This window comes from Astyanax mexicanus, chromosome 14 (assembly GCF_023375975.1).
Source record: "Astyanax mexicanus isolate ESR-SI-001 chromosome 14, AstMex3_surface, whole genome shotgun sequence".
Classification (NCBI taxonomy): domain Eukaryota; kingdom Metazoa; phylum Chordata; class Actinopteri; order Characiformes; family Acestrorhamphidae; genus Astyanax; species Astyanax mexicanus.
This window is the reverse complement of record NC_064421.1, coordinates 45,407,427-45,419,730: the sequence shown is the minus strand read 5'-3', so window position 1 is coordinate 45,419,730 and position 12,304 is coordinate 45,407,427. Positions and strand designations below refer to the sequence as shown.

Sequence of the window (12,304 nt, the reverse complement as noted above, 5' to 3'; positions counted from 1 at the left end):
ATTTTTTCTTCTTTTCAAAACTTATCCAGGCCTGAAAATTGCTTTTTCTTAACATTCCGTTTACTCTTCTTGTCCTACGGGTCAAAAATGACCCGCACTACCAAAGCCCCAACATAAAGCAGCCTAATTGTATTTTGAATCCTTCAAATTTGTTTTTCAATGGCTGGTGTGATAAACAGGAGAAAGGTGGATGAAATGTGCTGAACATGGTCAGCTGAATACACTGTTGGCCCTGGAGTCATCCTTATGATATTTGATGCTGTGTGTATTAGAGAGAGTGTGTGTGGCCTTTATATTTTTTTCTGGTGTTTAAATGCTTTTATAATTCATGGGTCAAAAATGACCCATAAGACAATCTATGTACCCTAGTGGTGTACAGCCCACACGGAGACAAAGACAAATGAAGTATCACTCTTTCTAATGATGGGGGGCCTTTAGGGAAAGTAATAAAATATATTAAGTTGGAAAAAATAGTTTAGGGTATTTTTTCTACAGCTAAACATGGTAGCAGGTCATTTTTGACCCACAAGAAAACAAAAGGGTTAAGAAACAATGCTCTAGCGGTACACAGTGATGGCAGTATGTCCTATACAGGGTTCCTGACTCGTCTGTAGAACAGTGCTTACATGAGTGACCAGTGGCGAGCCTCTGCACAGCGTGGAGAGCAGACTGACAATAGTGGACACTTGGTTACTGAGTTTGGAGTCAGCAGCAGATGGAGCAGCTCCAGTGGAGGTTCTGCCAGGTTTACAGGTGGAGGAGGGTCCAGTAGCTGTGCCTCCTGCCGCAGCCATGCGGGACAATAGCTCCTCTGTGAGCCCATGCTTGGCCAGAGGGGCAGGGTCCACCCCACGTCGAGTGAAGCGGTCCGCCAACGAGGCAAAGCACCGCAGGGCTCCATCTGAAACCTGGAACAACAAATTGCATGTTCATTTATGTTCAAGTATTTATAAAAATGACTTATTTGGCACTGATTAAAAAAAAAAGCACAGTACTGGTATTTTCTGAGGTAATTTCAAATTTAAATTTTTTTTTTGCAGGTGTTACCTGGTGATCTTCATGCTTAAGCAGGCTGGAAAGAGACTCCACACAGGTCTCCAGGGAGGAATCCTGCGGCTCCATCTTACTGCACAGCCGAGAGACCACTGCCATGGCAGAGTGCAACGTGTCTTTATGTACTAGGTGTCCACTGTCCCTAATGAAGCTCAACACACAGTTCAGCCCCCCAGCCTCGAAAACAGCACCAGACTCTCGCGTGCAGATCAGCTCCAGTACCTGAGAACATTAACAAGAAGCCAAATTTAATTAATTAAACAACAAAAAAAATAATAAAATAAAAATAAAAAGATAAAAACACAAATATATATATAAAAAAATATGTGCAAGACGTGCAATTACTAGAAGTTACTAGAGGTAACTTCTCTTCGTTGACACTATTCATGTTGCGGCTACCTGCTTAAACTACCTATTTTTGTGTATTTATATTGATATCTATTTTATTTTATTCTATTCTATTTTATTCTGTTCTTTTATTTTTATTGCATCTACGTTTTTCCATTTTAACAAATTCTCTTTGGGTGTAAACTGGGCCGTTAGATTACAATTTCGTTCCGCCTCATGTACCACATGTGATGTGAATGACAAAGTAATTGGTCAAAAAGTTAAAATGGGACACAGGTTCTGTAAGTTACAAATATCAACAATTACAAAATACATTTATACTGACATTACAACTTCAGGATTAATAAAGTATCTATCCATATATCCATCTAACTGTACGCAATTTAAATGTACCGGTAATGCAGACTATAAAAAAAAATCTAGCATAAAGAGAGAAGTACCTTCACACACTGCTCGGCCAGATCTCTGCTGGTCCTATTATTCAGCTCCACCACTACCAATCTGTTACAGAGAGCCTTGATGGCCCCATCCACTCCAACTATCCTGCGTGTGCACTCGGCCGACACATCCAGGTAGTAGGTGATTGCTCGGGCAGTCACCTCCAGAACGTTGTCAGGAGCGCTTTCATCCAAGAAGATCTTACACAAGGCTGGGAGAAACGTGCGCGGGGGACACCTGGGGGATATCGTATAAATAAGAATGAGAGACACAATGAGAGAGCAAGAGAAAAAGAGAGAGAGAGAGAGAGAGAGAGAGAGAGACAGAGAGAGAGAGACACACACAGACAGAGAGAGATATCTACAGCCAAAATATGATCTCTAATGCATTTTTATTGACAACTAAAATTAAATTTAATTAGTTTTTAGTTCACTTTTGACTAAATATACCGTTCTTTATAGACAATACAATACAACCAACCAACCAAACAAAAAACACACACTATACTACTACTGATTACAGCTAGTACAACCATGCAATGAGTACTCTTAAGACTAGAAGTTCTTGAGACTCACGTTTCAAAGCAGCGGTCAACATTATCAGACATGAGCAGTAGCATGCAGAGCTGCTCCAATGCGATGAGCTGCATGTCCCGCTCATCGCCCTGCCCCATCTGCAGCCACTCCAGCAGTGTGTCCGGGTCCACGTCCGCCATGACGCGCTGCTACCCTGTCCACCTGTCGCCCAGTCAAAGCATCCGCCAGTAATAAGAGAGAAAAGAACGGGGGCAGTCACTAGTCCTCCTGTTGGCTCATGAAGTCTTCACCTGGAGGGGAATTGACAGACAGGGTGATATTTATTAATTGATGCTGAGGTCACTTGGAGATCAAGAACAAGTCTAGTAATTAATAAAGAGAAAATCAAATGTGTTCAGAAAGGCATTATGTAAATTGCCAAAAAAATGAGAGACACTTAATGCAAAAGAAAACAACCTTTCTATTTTACAACTAAGATGTACCATGTATACTAAATTTAATTTGTTAATATTTTTTGTACAGCTGTACACTAGACTTTGAGCAAATACAAGACATGCACACAGTGGTAAAAACATTTCACACAACCTCCTACCTTCTCTATACAAACAGGCCAAGCCAGGCCAAGCTGAGCCAAGTACAAGGACAGGTACATGACTGTTAAGGATTAATCTGAACAAGCAGGCCTGTGCCCTTTGTTAGAGCTAGGGAAGCTATATACAGACTTGGGGTAGATCCTCCATCCTCTTAGACACTGTAGACAGACATCCACTCAAACAACAGAACCACCTGCCAGGAGGAAGGACATTCTGTGTATACTCCTAAAATAGAATATTCTTAGGCCATATCCCATTTCTCTTTTACCTCTACCCCTTATTTTTTTGAGTGTAACCCTTCCACTTGGAACAGAGCTACAGGGGAAAGGGGTGAAACCTTTGAAGCACCGATACAGATATAGCTCTAGCAGTGGAGCACTACAGTTCAACAAACTAGCTGCTGGTTAACCAGTTAACTTTAGGGCACTGTATGTCTTCAGAATAAGGGTGGGAGATGTAGCAATTAATTATTATTGTCCACTTATTAATTTATCTTTGATAGGAAGGTTTTATTAGGTTTATTTTATTTTTCTCTGCCATCCCTTGCACCATTTAAGGTGGAATGTTAGTTAGGTGGAAAGTTAGTTAGCTAGCTAGTGACTGAGACAAACTACTAGCTTGTTATTTAGAAAATGGCCATAAAACACCGAAACTACACATTAATTTTTATAAATACAGTGGTTATACTCAGTTGTAACAAGGAAAAGACATTTGTGGATTTGTGGACTCTAGGGCTGAGTAATTTTACCTTAAATTCAGTACCGATACCCAAACGGTACTTTTTTCCCATACCTTTTTCAAAATTGCAACCAAAAAATACAAAAAGCGATAATTATTCTCATACAACAGATTTATTTGACAGCCGATATTAGTAATCTCATTCTCATACGGTCACAATGAGAGACTGCCATATTTTTGGATCTTGTTATAACAAACAATGAGCATGATTGTTGCACTTTATTAAGAACAAAAATATTACCTGCCTTAACTGCTTAAACTAAAAAATGTTTTATCCGAAGTGTATTGCTGGATGCATTATGGTCGTGGGCAGATTCGGAGGCTACATCCCACACAGATTTTCTTGATGTACCGCACAATTCAAATAAGAAAATACTGGCTAAAGCTCTGCTCACAGGAGCTGCCAGTGCTTAAGCTTGGTTCCTTAATATCTGATGATACATACTGATCATGGTGAGTTAAATATATACATTAAACATAACCTTTAAAACTTCCTTTCAAGAAAATTTCAACTGTGGTGCAATCATTGCGTAGTAGGGCCGAAGGGTGGAGTCTGATGATGACTTTTTGTGGCAGGTTAACTTATAAATTGGAAATATTTTACTGTCCTCTTAATCTAAGAATCTAAAAATATAAATAGCACTAACATTACTGCATTATAATTGCTACAATATAAAGTTTGTGTATTATTGCAAAAGTAACAAAAAATACATATGTAACTACATCTATGAAAGTGAAACAATTAAAAAGGTCAAGATTCCATCTGAAGACAGTAGGTGAAGCAAAAAAGTAGTATCCTGGTGTGATAATTAGGGATGGTAATATGGCATGATATTTAAGGGTATAATATTGTTCCCAATATTCAAAAATGTTGGAGATATTATTGCATACTGTACAATATGGCACAACCTACTTTCTATCATGCATGTTTTGGGTGCTTCTTCACATAAAATAAACCTCTTTGAAATTTGATAAGCTGATAATTTGCTATATCCACAGGAATTCAAAAGGTTCCAAAAATGATACTTTACTTCCTATGTATAGTCAAATCATTTAATGAGACATCTACTGTTACTTTGAAAAACAAGCCTCAGAGGTGTCAAAATAAAACTGAACATTTATAAGTTTAGCAGGAAGATAGTGGGAGCTCTTGTGATGAAAAAAGAAGAAGAATAAAATAAGTAGAAAAACACATTTCACCCCTGATCCATTCACAGCAGTTAAATGTGATGACACTAACTACACATGTGTAAGAAGTGTTTAGAGAATAAAGTCAACAACTGACTGGCCTTTCTGATCATCCCCCAACCCGATGACTCAAACAGATACTAGATACATGATTGTAGCCATCATGACTCGAGCGTCAACATGATACCAGCTTAACATCACATGAACTTCTCCCCAGAGATGTGTTGGCCAAACAAACTGGGCACAAAATGAAGCAAGCAAAGGTGTTGGACTATTTATATGTTCTTAAACCACCCAGAGCTTAACTCGTGAGAAGAGCTGTCATTCAACAAAATATGCAACGACCTAAAATTAGGTCACACTGTTTAGCTGGTGTGTGTGTGTGTGTGTGTATGTGTATAGGAGTAGTGTTTGGCTAAGGTTAACGTTACCTGATCACGCACAGTTAAACAGCTTGGCTCTGCCGAGCTCCTCGCTTATCTATGAGGTTAATTCAAATTAGAGAGTTAAAAGGAGAGTTATTTTGTTACTTTGGAGTAGAACATTTTATTGTTAATTTATTGTTATTAAAATTACTTACTAAATACACAAATCCACACAACCAAATAACAGCAACATTGCTCGCTAGTTAGTTAGTTAGGTTAGCTAACAGTCAGTAGTAGCTAATGATACTCGACGTGTAAAGTACCACGCGTATCTAACATAAGTTAACTATTTAGCGATTAAATTTACTTCAAATTAGAGCGTGAAAAACGAGTCACTTCTGTCATAATACAGTTTTTTTAATGTTAAGCTATTAGTAGGAAAATGGGAGTAGTTCAAATATTTCTTACTGGTAATAAACCTAGTTAGCTAACTAAATAGTCCCCACAACCAAATTACAGGGACATTACTCACTAGCTAGTTAGCTTAGCCAACGGTCAGCAGTTACTAATGATACTAGACGTGTAGCTTACCTCACTTTTTTAAGTAGTTAGCTTTAAATTAACTTAAAATTAGAACGTGAAAAAGCGAGTCATTTGGTAATATTAACTAACGGTAGGTTTTATTATTTTTAAGTTACTTCTAAGAAGGAAAAAATGTGAGTAAAATATTTCTTACTGGTAATAAACCACCACGTAAGTTACCATCGCAGCTAACCTTAAGATAACTAACGTTAACTAACCTAGCAAGGTACCTAGCTACATAGAAAGTAGCTTAGCTGTCTGTAATGATAGCTGCCAATTCACTAGCTAAGTAATAAAACTAAAACTAACTAACAAACGTTTGTCACTTGATACCGAACTGTAAACAAATTTTGCTAGTAATAATTAACTTTATGCCCTTCTGACGTTTAGTAAACTAACCTAATTAGCTAATGTAACGTTAAGTTTCCATAACTATAACGTACACAAACAATATTCAATCCGATAAATTAAATATCTGTTTTGCCTAATTAAATAATCCCCACAGCCAAATAACAGTGGCATTACTCGCTAGCTAACGTTAGTAAATTAGGTAATTCCTAACAGTCAGTAGTTACTAATGATACACGACGTGTACCTCGCTTATCTAACTAGTTAAGTAAAAAATGAGAGTAAAAATGAGAGTTTTACTGCTAACGTTACCACCAGCAGCTAACCTAAAGATAACTCACCTAGCTAACTTAAGCTAAAATAATAACGCAAGTAAAGTTAGTTAGCTTCCTTGTTATAATAATAGCTAACAAATTAAGACTAGAGAACCTGGGTAAGCTAACCTAGCTGCTAACTAACAAACGGTTGTCACTTGATACCGAACTGTAAACATCTTTAGCTAACAATAATTATGCCCTCCTAAAGTTTAGTGAGCTAACTAGCTGGCTAATTTAGTTAGTGGTTTCTATAACTACAACGTAAGTTACATAAACAAAATTCAACCCGATAGATATATATTTTATCTAATTAACGTTTAATAATCCCCACAGCCACATAACACAGTAGCTAAGCTAACATTACCAACAGTCAGACGCTACTAATGATCCTCGACGCCGGGCCTAAAGCTAGCTAGCATAGCTAACCAGACGCTTTGCGGCAACACTGGCCGTCGTTTCAAAATCTGTTTTCTAGATATTTAATTCTAGGAAAACTAATGTCAAGCGTTCAACTAAAAATACAATAAACTCCGTTTGGTTTAATTACTTCATACGAGGTTGCTAAGCTAGCTCGCTCGCGTTATCTATCTAGTAGGATTATCGCTAGCTAGCTTAGCTAACGCTAACTACCCAGTTTATTAAAAAACAAACCCACACAACGGAGAATCCAGCCCGACAAATCCTGATATAAACGCACACAGTTAGTGAGCAGGGTCTAATCTACATTATTCGATAAACATGACACCCGCACTTTATCCGTATAAACGCTGAAGCCGAACAGACTCGGCCTTGTGTTGACTAAGAGATCCCGCAGTATGAAGTTAGTGGGAAGCCGGAGGCCTCAGCGCTTCTGTCAGCGAGAACTCAGGAAACCTGCGGCCTCAGAGCCGCGAGAATAAAACACTCACCGCCTGCCTCTCCCCCCAAACGCCGAGAAGAAGACGAAAAATCCAAGTTCTCAATTCAAATCCACGAGTTTTCACCCAAACTAAGACGATAAGTAAGGATTCTTCATCCCCTCTCTGTTATAAACACGCGTAGAGGTCACAGTGAGCGGCGGAGGCGCTTCTGAGCGAAATGGAGAGCCGCCGGGGGAAACTAGCGCTGTCCGGCTCCCCAACGGATAAGTCGTCTGAACCGGTTCTTTTTAATAAATCGGTTGAACCGATTCACACGTGCTAATGAATCAAACTGGTTTTAAACATATGGTTTTTTTTTTAGTACAAATCGACTTTTAATCCTTTTGGTTAGCCTGCATGGAAAGTATGAAAACTACAATTAAATACGAATAATATATAATACTATAATAATAAAAATAGTCTTATTTTCTGATATTTTTTATTCCATATATTCTGCTATAACATTAGACATTCATTTAGACCAATTTATAAATCACTATGAATAATTTCATTTAATAAATTAATTGGTTCAATATTTATAGTAAGATTTTACATCTCAAAAAAACAACTAGCTTTTTACAGCTCTGGAAAAAAAGAGAAACCACTTCAGTTTCCGAATCAGATTTTGCTTTTTATAAGTAAATGTTTGTGTTTGTTTTATTCTATAAACTACGGACATTTCTCCCATAATTCAAAATTAAAATATTTTCATTTACAGAATTTATCCTGAGAAATGGCTGAAATAACAAAAAAGATGCAGAGCTTTCAGATCTTAAATAATGCAAAGAAAACAAGGTTATATTTATAAAGTTTTAAGAGCTCAGAAATCAATATTTGGTGGAATAACCCTGGTTTTTAATCACATTTTTTGTCCATCTTGGCATCATGTTCTCCTCCACCAGTCTTGCACACTGCTTTTGGATAACTTTATACCACTCCTAATGAAAAAAATCAAGCAGTTAGCTTGGTTGTGATCATCCATTTTCCTCTTGATTATATTATAGTGGATAAGTCAACACTAAAAATATTATTTAAAAAATATATATCATTCGGATTGTTATTATACCTATTTATCATGTACAGAGAGCAGAGTAATAAAAAAACGTAAACATTCTAACTAAATGATAATAAAGTACATTATTATTAATTCATGTCAATTTAGGGGGAAGTGTTCACAGTGCCAGTTCTAAAAGAAAGAACCATATTCAGTGCCATGATCTTAAACAAGCTGTTTATGCTTGAAAACCCTCCAATGTGTCTGAATTTTTGACCATATATTGTCCTAGACATAGTAGTGATAAACAATAAAGTGTAATAATACAATTATACCCCTTCTTTCCATGCCACAATTCACAGTATGTGTATGGAGGCTCCAATATCAATGCACTGGTCACTGTGCTACTAGCTAAAATATTGGTGGATTGCTGTGTATATAAAACAAACATGCAAGGAAACACAATGGACGTTAATTTATTCTTCCAAACATGTAATCAGAAAATAACTGTTAATTTTGTACCACATTTCTGTTTCTTTTACAGGATACAAAATGTGTGATATGGTTACAAATACAGTATTAATTGATATGTTCACTGCAGCAAAAGTACCAACAATTAAAAGAAAGAGCCGAAAGCTAAAAGAAAAAAAAATATGGGTTAGTTACAATTTACTGGATTGATAAGTAATGTTTGATTTTCGTACTCTAAATCTAAATGATTTTACGAGCAGAGTGCAGAATTGTTTGCTGTGCAATTTTCCTGCTCTAGTAAACCTCCAATCCTTTAAGACTGGAGATTTCCACCAGCTCAATTTCATCTCAACGGCCTTAACAATATATCCTCAGAAACAAATTTTTATAAAGTTTAAAACAACCTTAAATCACTTTTATATTATTGTATCCTTTTATTCTGGATTACATTCTAAAATTAAAAAAATAGCAGCGCAATTTGGTAAAATTGTGAAAAGTTATCTGGTTTTCATGCATCACTTAAGTATTGAAGGAATAACATCACACCATGTCTGACTGCATGGAAGCTGCAAGCTGCTGCAGAGTATCAGTGCTGTAATTAATACAAAAGTAGCTGGAATTGGAGCAATGCAATGCAGAAATGCAGGCACCAGGCTGTAGTATTTCCATGCATTTGATACAGGGAGCAATCTGTGCTGAAAACTGTTAAACAAGTGCATTTTAACCGTAATGCTGTAAATAATATGCCGTAGTGTAAAGCCAGAGAAAGCAAATAAGCTCCCAGTGGAGTAGCTTGTACTGTAGTAACTTGACCTAAACTTAAGTGGAAATTTGAGGAAATTTTATAATGTGCCACAAACCTGAGACACTGAGTGTGTTCACATGCACTTAATAATCTGATTACTGGAGTATATTGGAGGTCGACGGTAATCCAGTCAATGTTTTACATGAAAACAGATAATGTGTAATATGTATGTTTGATTTTGGCTTTACTGCCAGCCAATTAACTATCAGAATAAGATGTGAATTAAACATCACATACAACTCAAACTATACAATATGCAATATGAACATACAGCCAATAGAAGACGACTATTTAAATCCTTCAGTTTCAGCATTGCTCCGATAGTCATCTTGCGAGTGCTGTATTAAACACTGCTCACTTATTTCTGGTACTACAGTCTGTTTGCAGTTTGTCATGCAGGCACAAAAATACTATATATAAATCTATATATATAAATCTGAAAATACTCTGGTTAAGAGTTTAAATGGACTGAGAATATGATTACTGAGCTAAAATCCTTCTCTTTTTATCAGATTTCTTAATCTAGATTCAAGACCTTACCTTAACCTAAAAAAAACAGAGTATGCTGCTTATCAGGGGTGTGCCATATCGTATTGTACGCAATAATATTGTACACATTTGTGAATATAGTGAACGATATTATACCCTGAAATATTGTGCTATATCACCCACCCCTAATTATCATCAGGGTACTACTTTTTTTGCTGTTTTTAGCAAAAGAAAAATTCAAACTGTTCTCATTTCCCCATTATTTATCTACTAGAGAAAGATTATATCTGTCCAGTGCCATTTATTTTACTTTAATCCTGGATATATGGAGATATTTGGAGTTTATTATTATTAGTATCATTACTGATCATTCTGGATCAATGACTTCTGTTACAAATCTGATAAAATTCTTGTATTGTTTTAATATCTCAGTTAGGGGTGTGCCTTTAGCATCTTGTATGCAATAATAAAATACATTTTTTATTTTGTTGCAGTTGTGTACTCTTGACATATTTTTCTTTTTCAATTCGGTCTTTTGTCATATCGCCAAAAGTATTGTCATCATGAAAATACCATGGAATATCATGATATTATTTTAGGGCCATATCGCCCACTCTTATTGCTTACATGACTACTTGAATAATCAGATAACTGCAGAAATACAATGAAGGGATTTTTAAATGCATGTAAAACACCCACTGGCTTTCTTAGTCCTGGTCCTGCACTTTACTTTAATTATGTGCCCTCTGCTATAGCACACTGATTCATTCCCAGCAGCTCCTGAGGTAATACAATGGTGTTCACTACAATTTAAAATGCTAGTCCTCCAAAAGCAATATTAGAAAATACTGAGTTAAAGCAAGCACAGTCTTCTCACAACCAGCTGCTTTTTTTCGTCTCACTGAGAGAATTGCATTTAACAGTTTTAACAGTTACTGAGGTATTCAGATATTAGAACTTAAATTATGATAAATTAAGAAAGCCATGAATTTTATTTGTAGGTGAAAAAAATAAAAATGCAAAGTAAATCTAAGATATTAAAACATGCTGCATTCCTAAAACGATGTGATTTAAGATTCCTCTTAAACAGTCTGTATTAAAACTAAACTACCTTTATGCTGATTAAGTTCCTCACAGAGGTTAATAATACAATTTTAAAACAAACACTAACATAAGAATACTGTAACAACAACAACCCACATTCTTGGATTATTCTTGGATTATTAAAATAATTTTGCTGGCCCTAAAAACATTTCAGATTCACAGGAAGTTGGTCTTAAGTTGGATGCTGGGGGCAGTCTTGCCAGGGACGTGAGGAGGCGTAGCTTTGGCTCTCACACTCTCTTGGTTGCCCTTGATGGCTGCCTCTAGTCGAGCTTTCATGTGGGGAGCAGAAGCCATGAGCGATTTGAAGACGCTGGAATGCTGAGGACCGAGTCGCATCAGGTCTCTAAGAGCAGACTCGTGCAGAGAGCGGGAGGCCACAGACGCTGAGCCCAGAGTGTTCTCGTCCAGCAGGTAGGAGACCAGGAGGGGTAACAGTACAGCCACCAACTGGGGACCTAAAGCAAAAGACAGCGCCAATATTTAGTGCCATATAACATATAATCCGATTAGGGGTGTAATGGTACATGCATTTATACACAGCAGTCTGATATTGTGGTTCAGTAGATGTAGTTAATGGGTCTAATCCCATTTCTCTTTTGTACCCTTACTCCTTATTTTGAGTGCAACCTTTTCCCCCTTGAAACAGAGCTCCAACACTGCAATGTGATTGGCTGAGAGGCGTCCTAAAAGCGCCGCTATCAGCCGGTAATGCACTCACTGTAACCGAAGCTCTCCGTGTATTACTCCGCCACATACAGGTAACATAAACAAACAGAGCAGCAATGGAACTATTTTAACTCGCGGAGTGTTTACAAAAAAACAAAATCATATTTTCTCGTCCCCTTTAACTCAAAATGTTTTCGATAAACAGTGATAATGAAACTGTGGTATAATCGCAATAACACACTCAAGGTTTGTGCTATATCATGTAATCGGCCTGTGGATTCGTGCCTACACTGCAGCACAGCAGTGCCAGTATTACACTTGAATTATTGCTTAATTGTTCATTTTATAATTCCTCTGTAATAGGGAG

The 12,304-nt window shown here is 37.0% G+C and overlaps 2 protein-coding genes across 13 annotated transcripts in view; both read right to left on the bottom strand.

Annotated features, from left to right (window-relative positions):
- hectd1 (HECT domain containing 1) overlaps positions 1 to 7,635 on the bottom strand; it is a 37,343-nt gene extending 29,708 nt beyond the window's left edge. For 6 of the 11 annotated variants that reach the window (XM_007257904.4, XM_007257909.4, XM_007257910.4 and 3 more), the window contains exons 1-5: positions 7,415 to 7,635; positions 2,415 to 2,665; positions 1,842 to 2,076; positions 1,048 to 1,275; positions 627 to 908 (exon numbers count right to left, since the gene is read on the bottom strand). In XM_007257904.4, the coding sequence (XP_007257966.3) occupies positions 627 to 908; positions 1,048 to 1,275; positions 1,842 to 2,076; positions 2,415 to 2,554 (885 nt within the window). In that variant the 5' untranslated portion in view covers positions 2,555 to 2,665; positions 7,415 to 7,635. Of the gene's footprint in view, positions 1 to 626; positions 909 to 1,047; positions 1,276 to 1,841; positions 2,077 to 2,414; positions 2,666 to 5,325; positions 5,375 to 7,414 lie in introns of all 11 variants that reach the window. The other 5 variants (XM_007257907.4, XM_007257911.4, XM_049464210.1 and 2 more) reach the window with 2 other exon arrangements.
- A 1,224-nt stretch (positions 7,636 to 8,859) lies between these two features.
- Positions 8,860 to 12,304, bottom strand: part of heatr5a (HEAT repeat containing 5a) — a 35,088-nt gene continuing 31,643 nt past the window's right edge. For both annotated transcript variants that reach the window (XM_007257900.4, XM_015608041.3), the window contains one exon: positions 8,860 to 11,726. In XM_007257900.4, the coding sequence (XP_007257962.3) occupies positions 11,425 to 11,726 (302 nt within the window). In that variant the 3' untranslated portion in view covers positions 8,860 to 11,424. The remainder of the gene's footprint in view (positions 11,727 to 12,304) is intronic.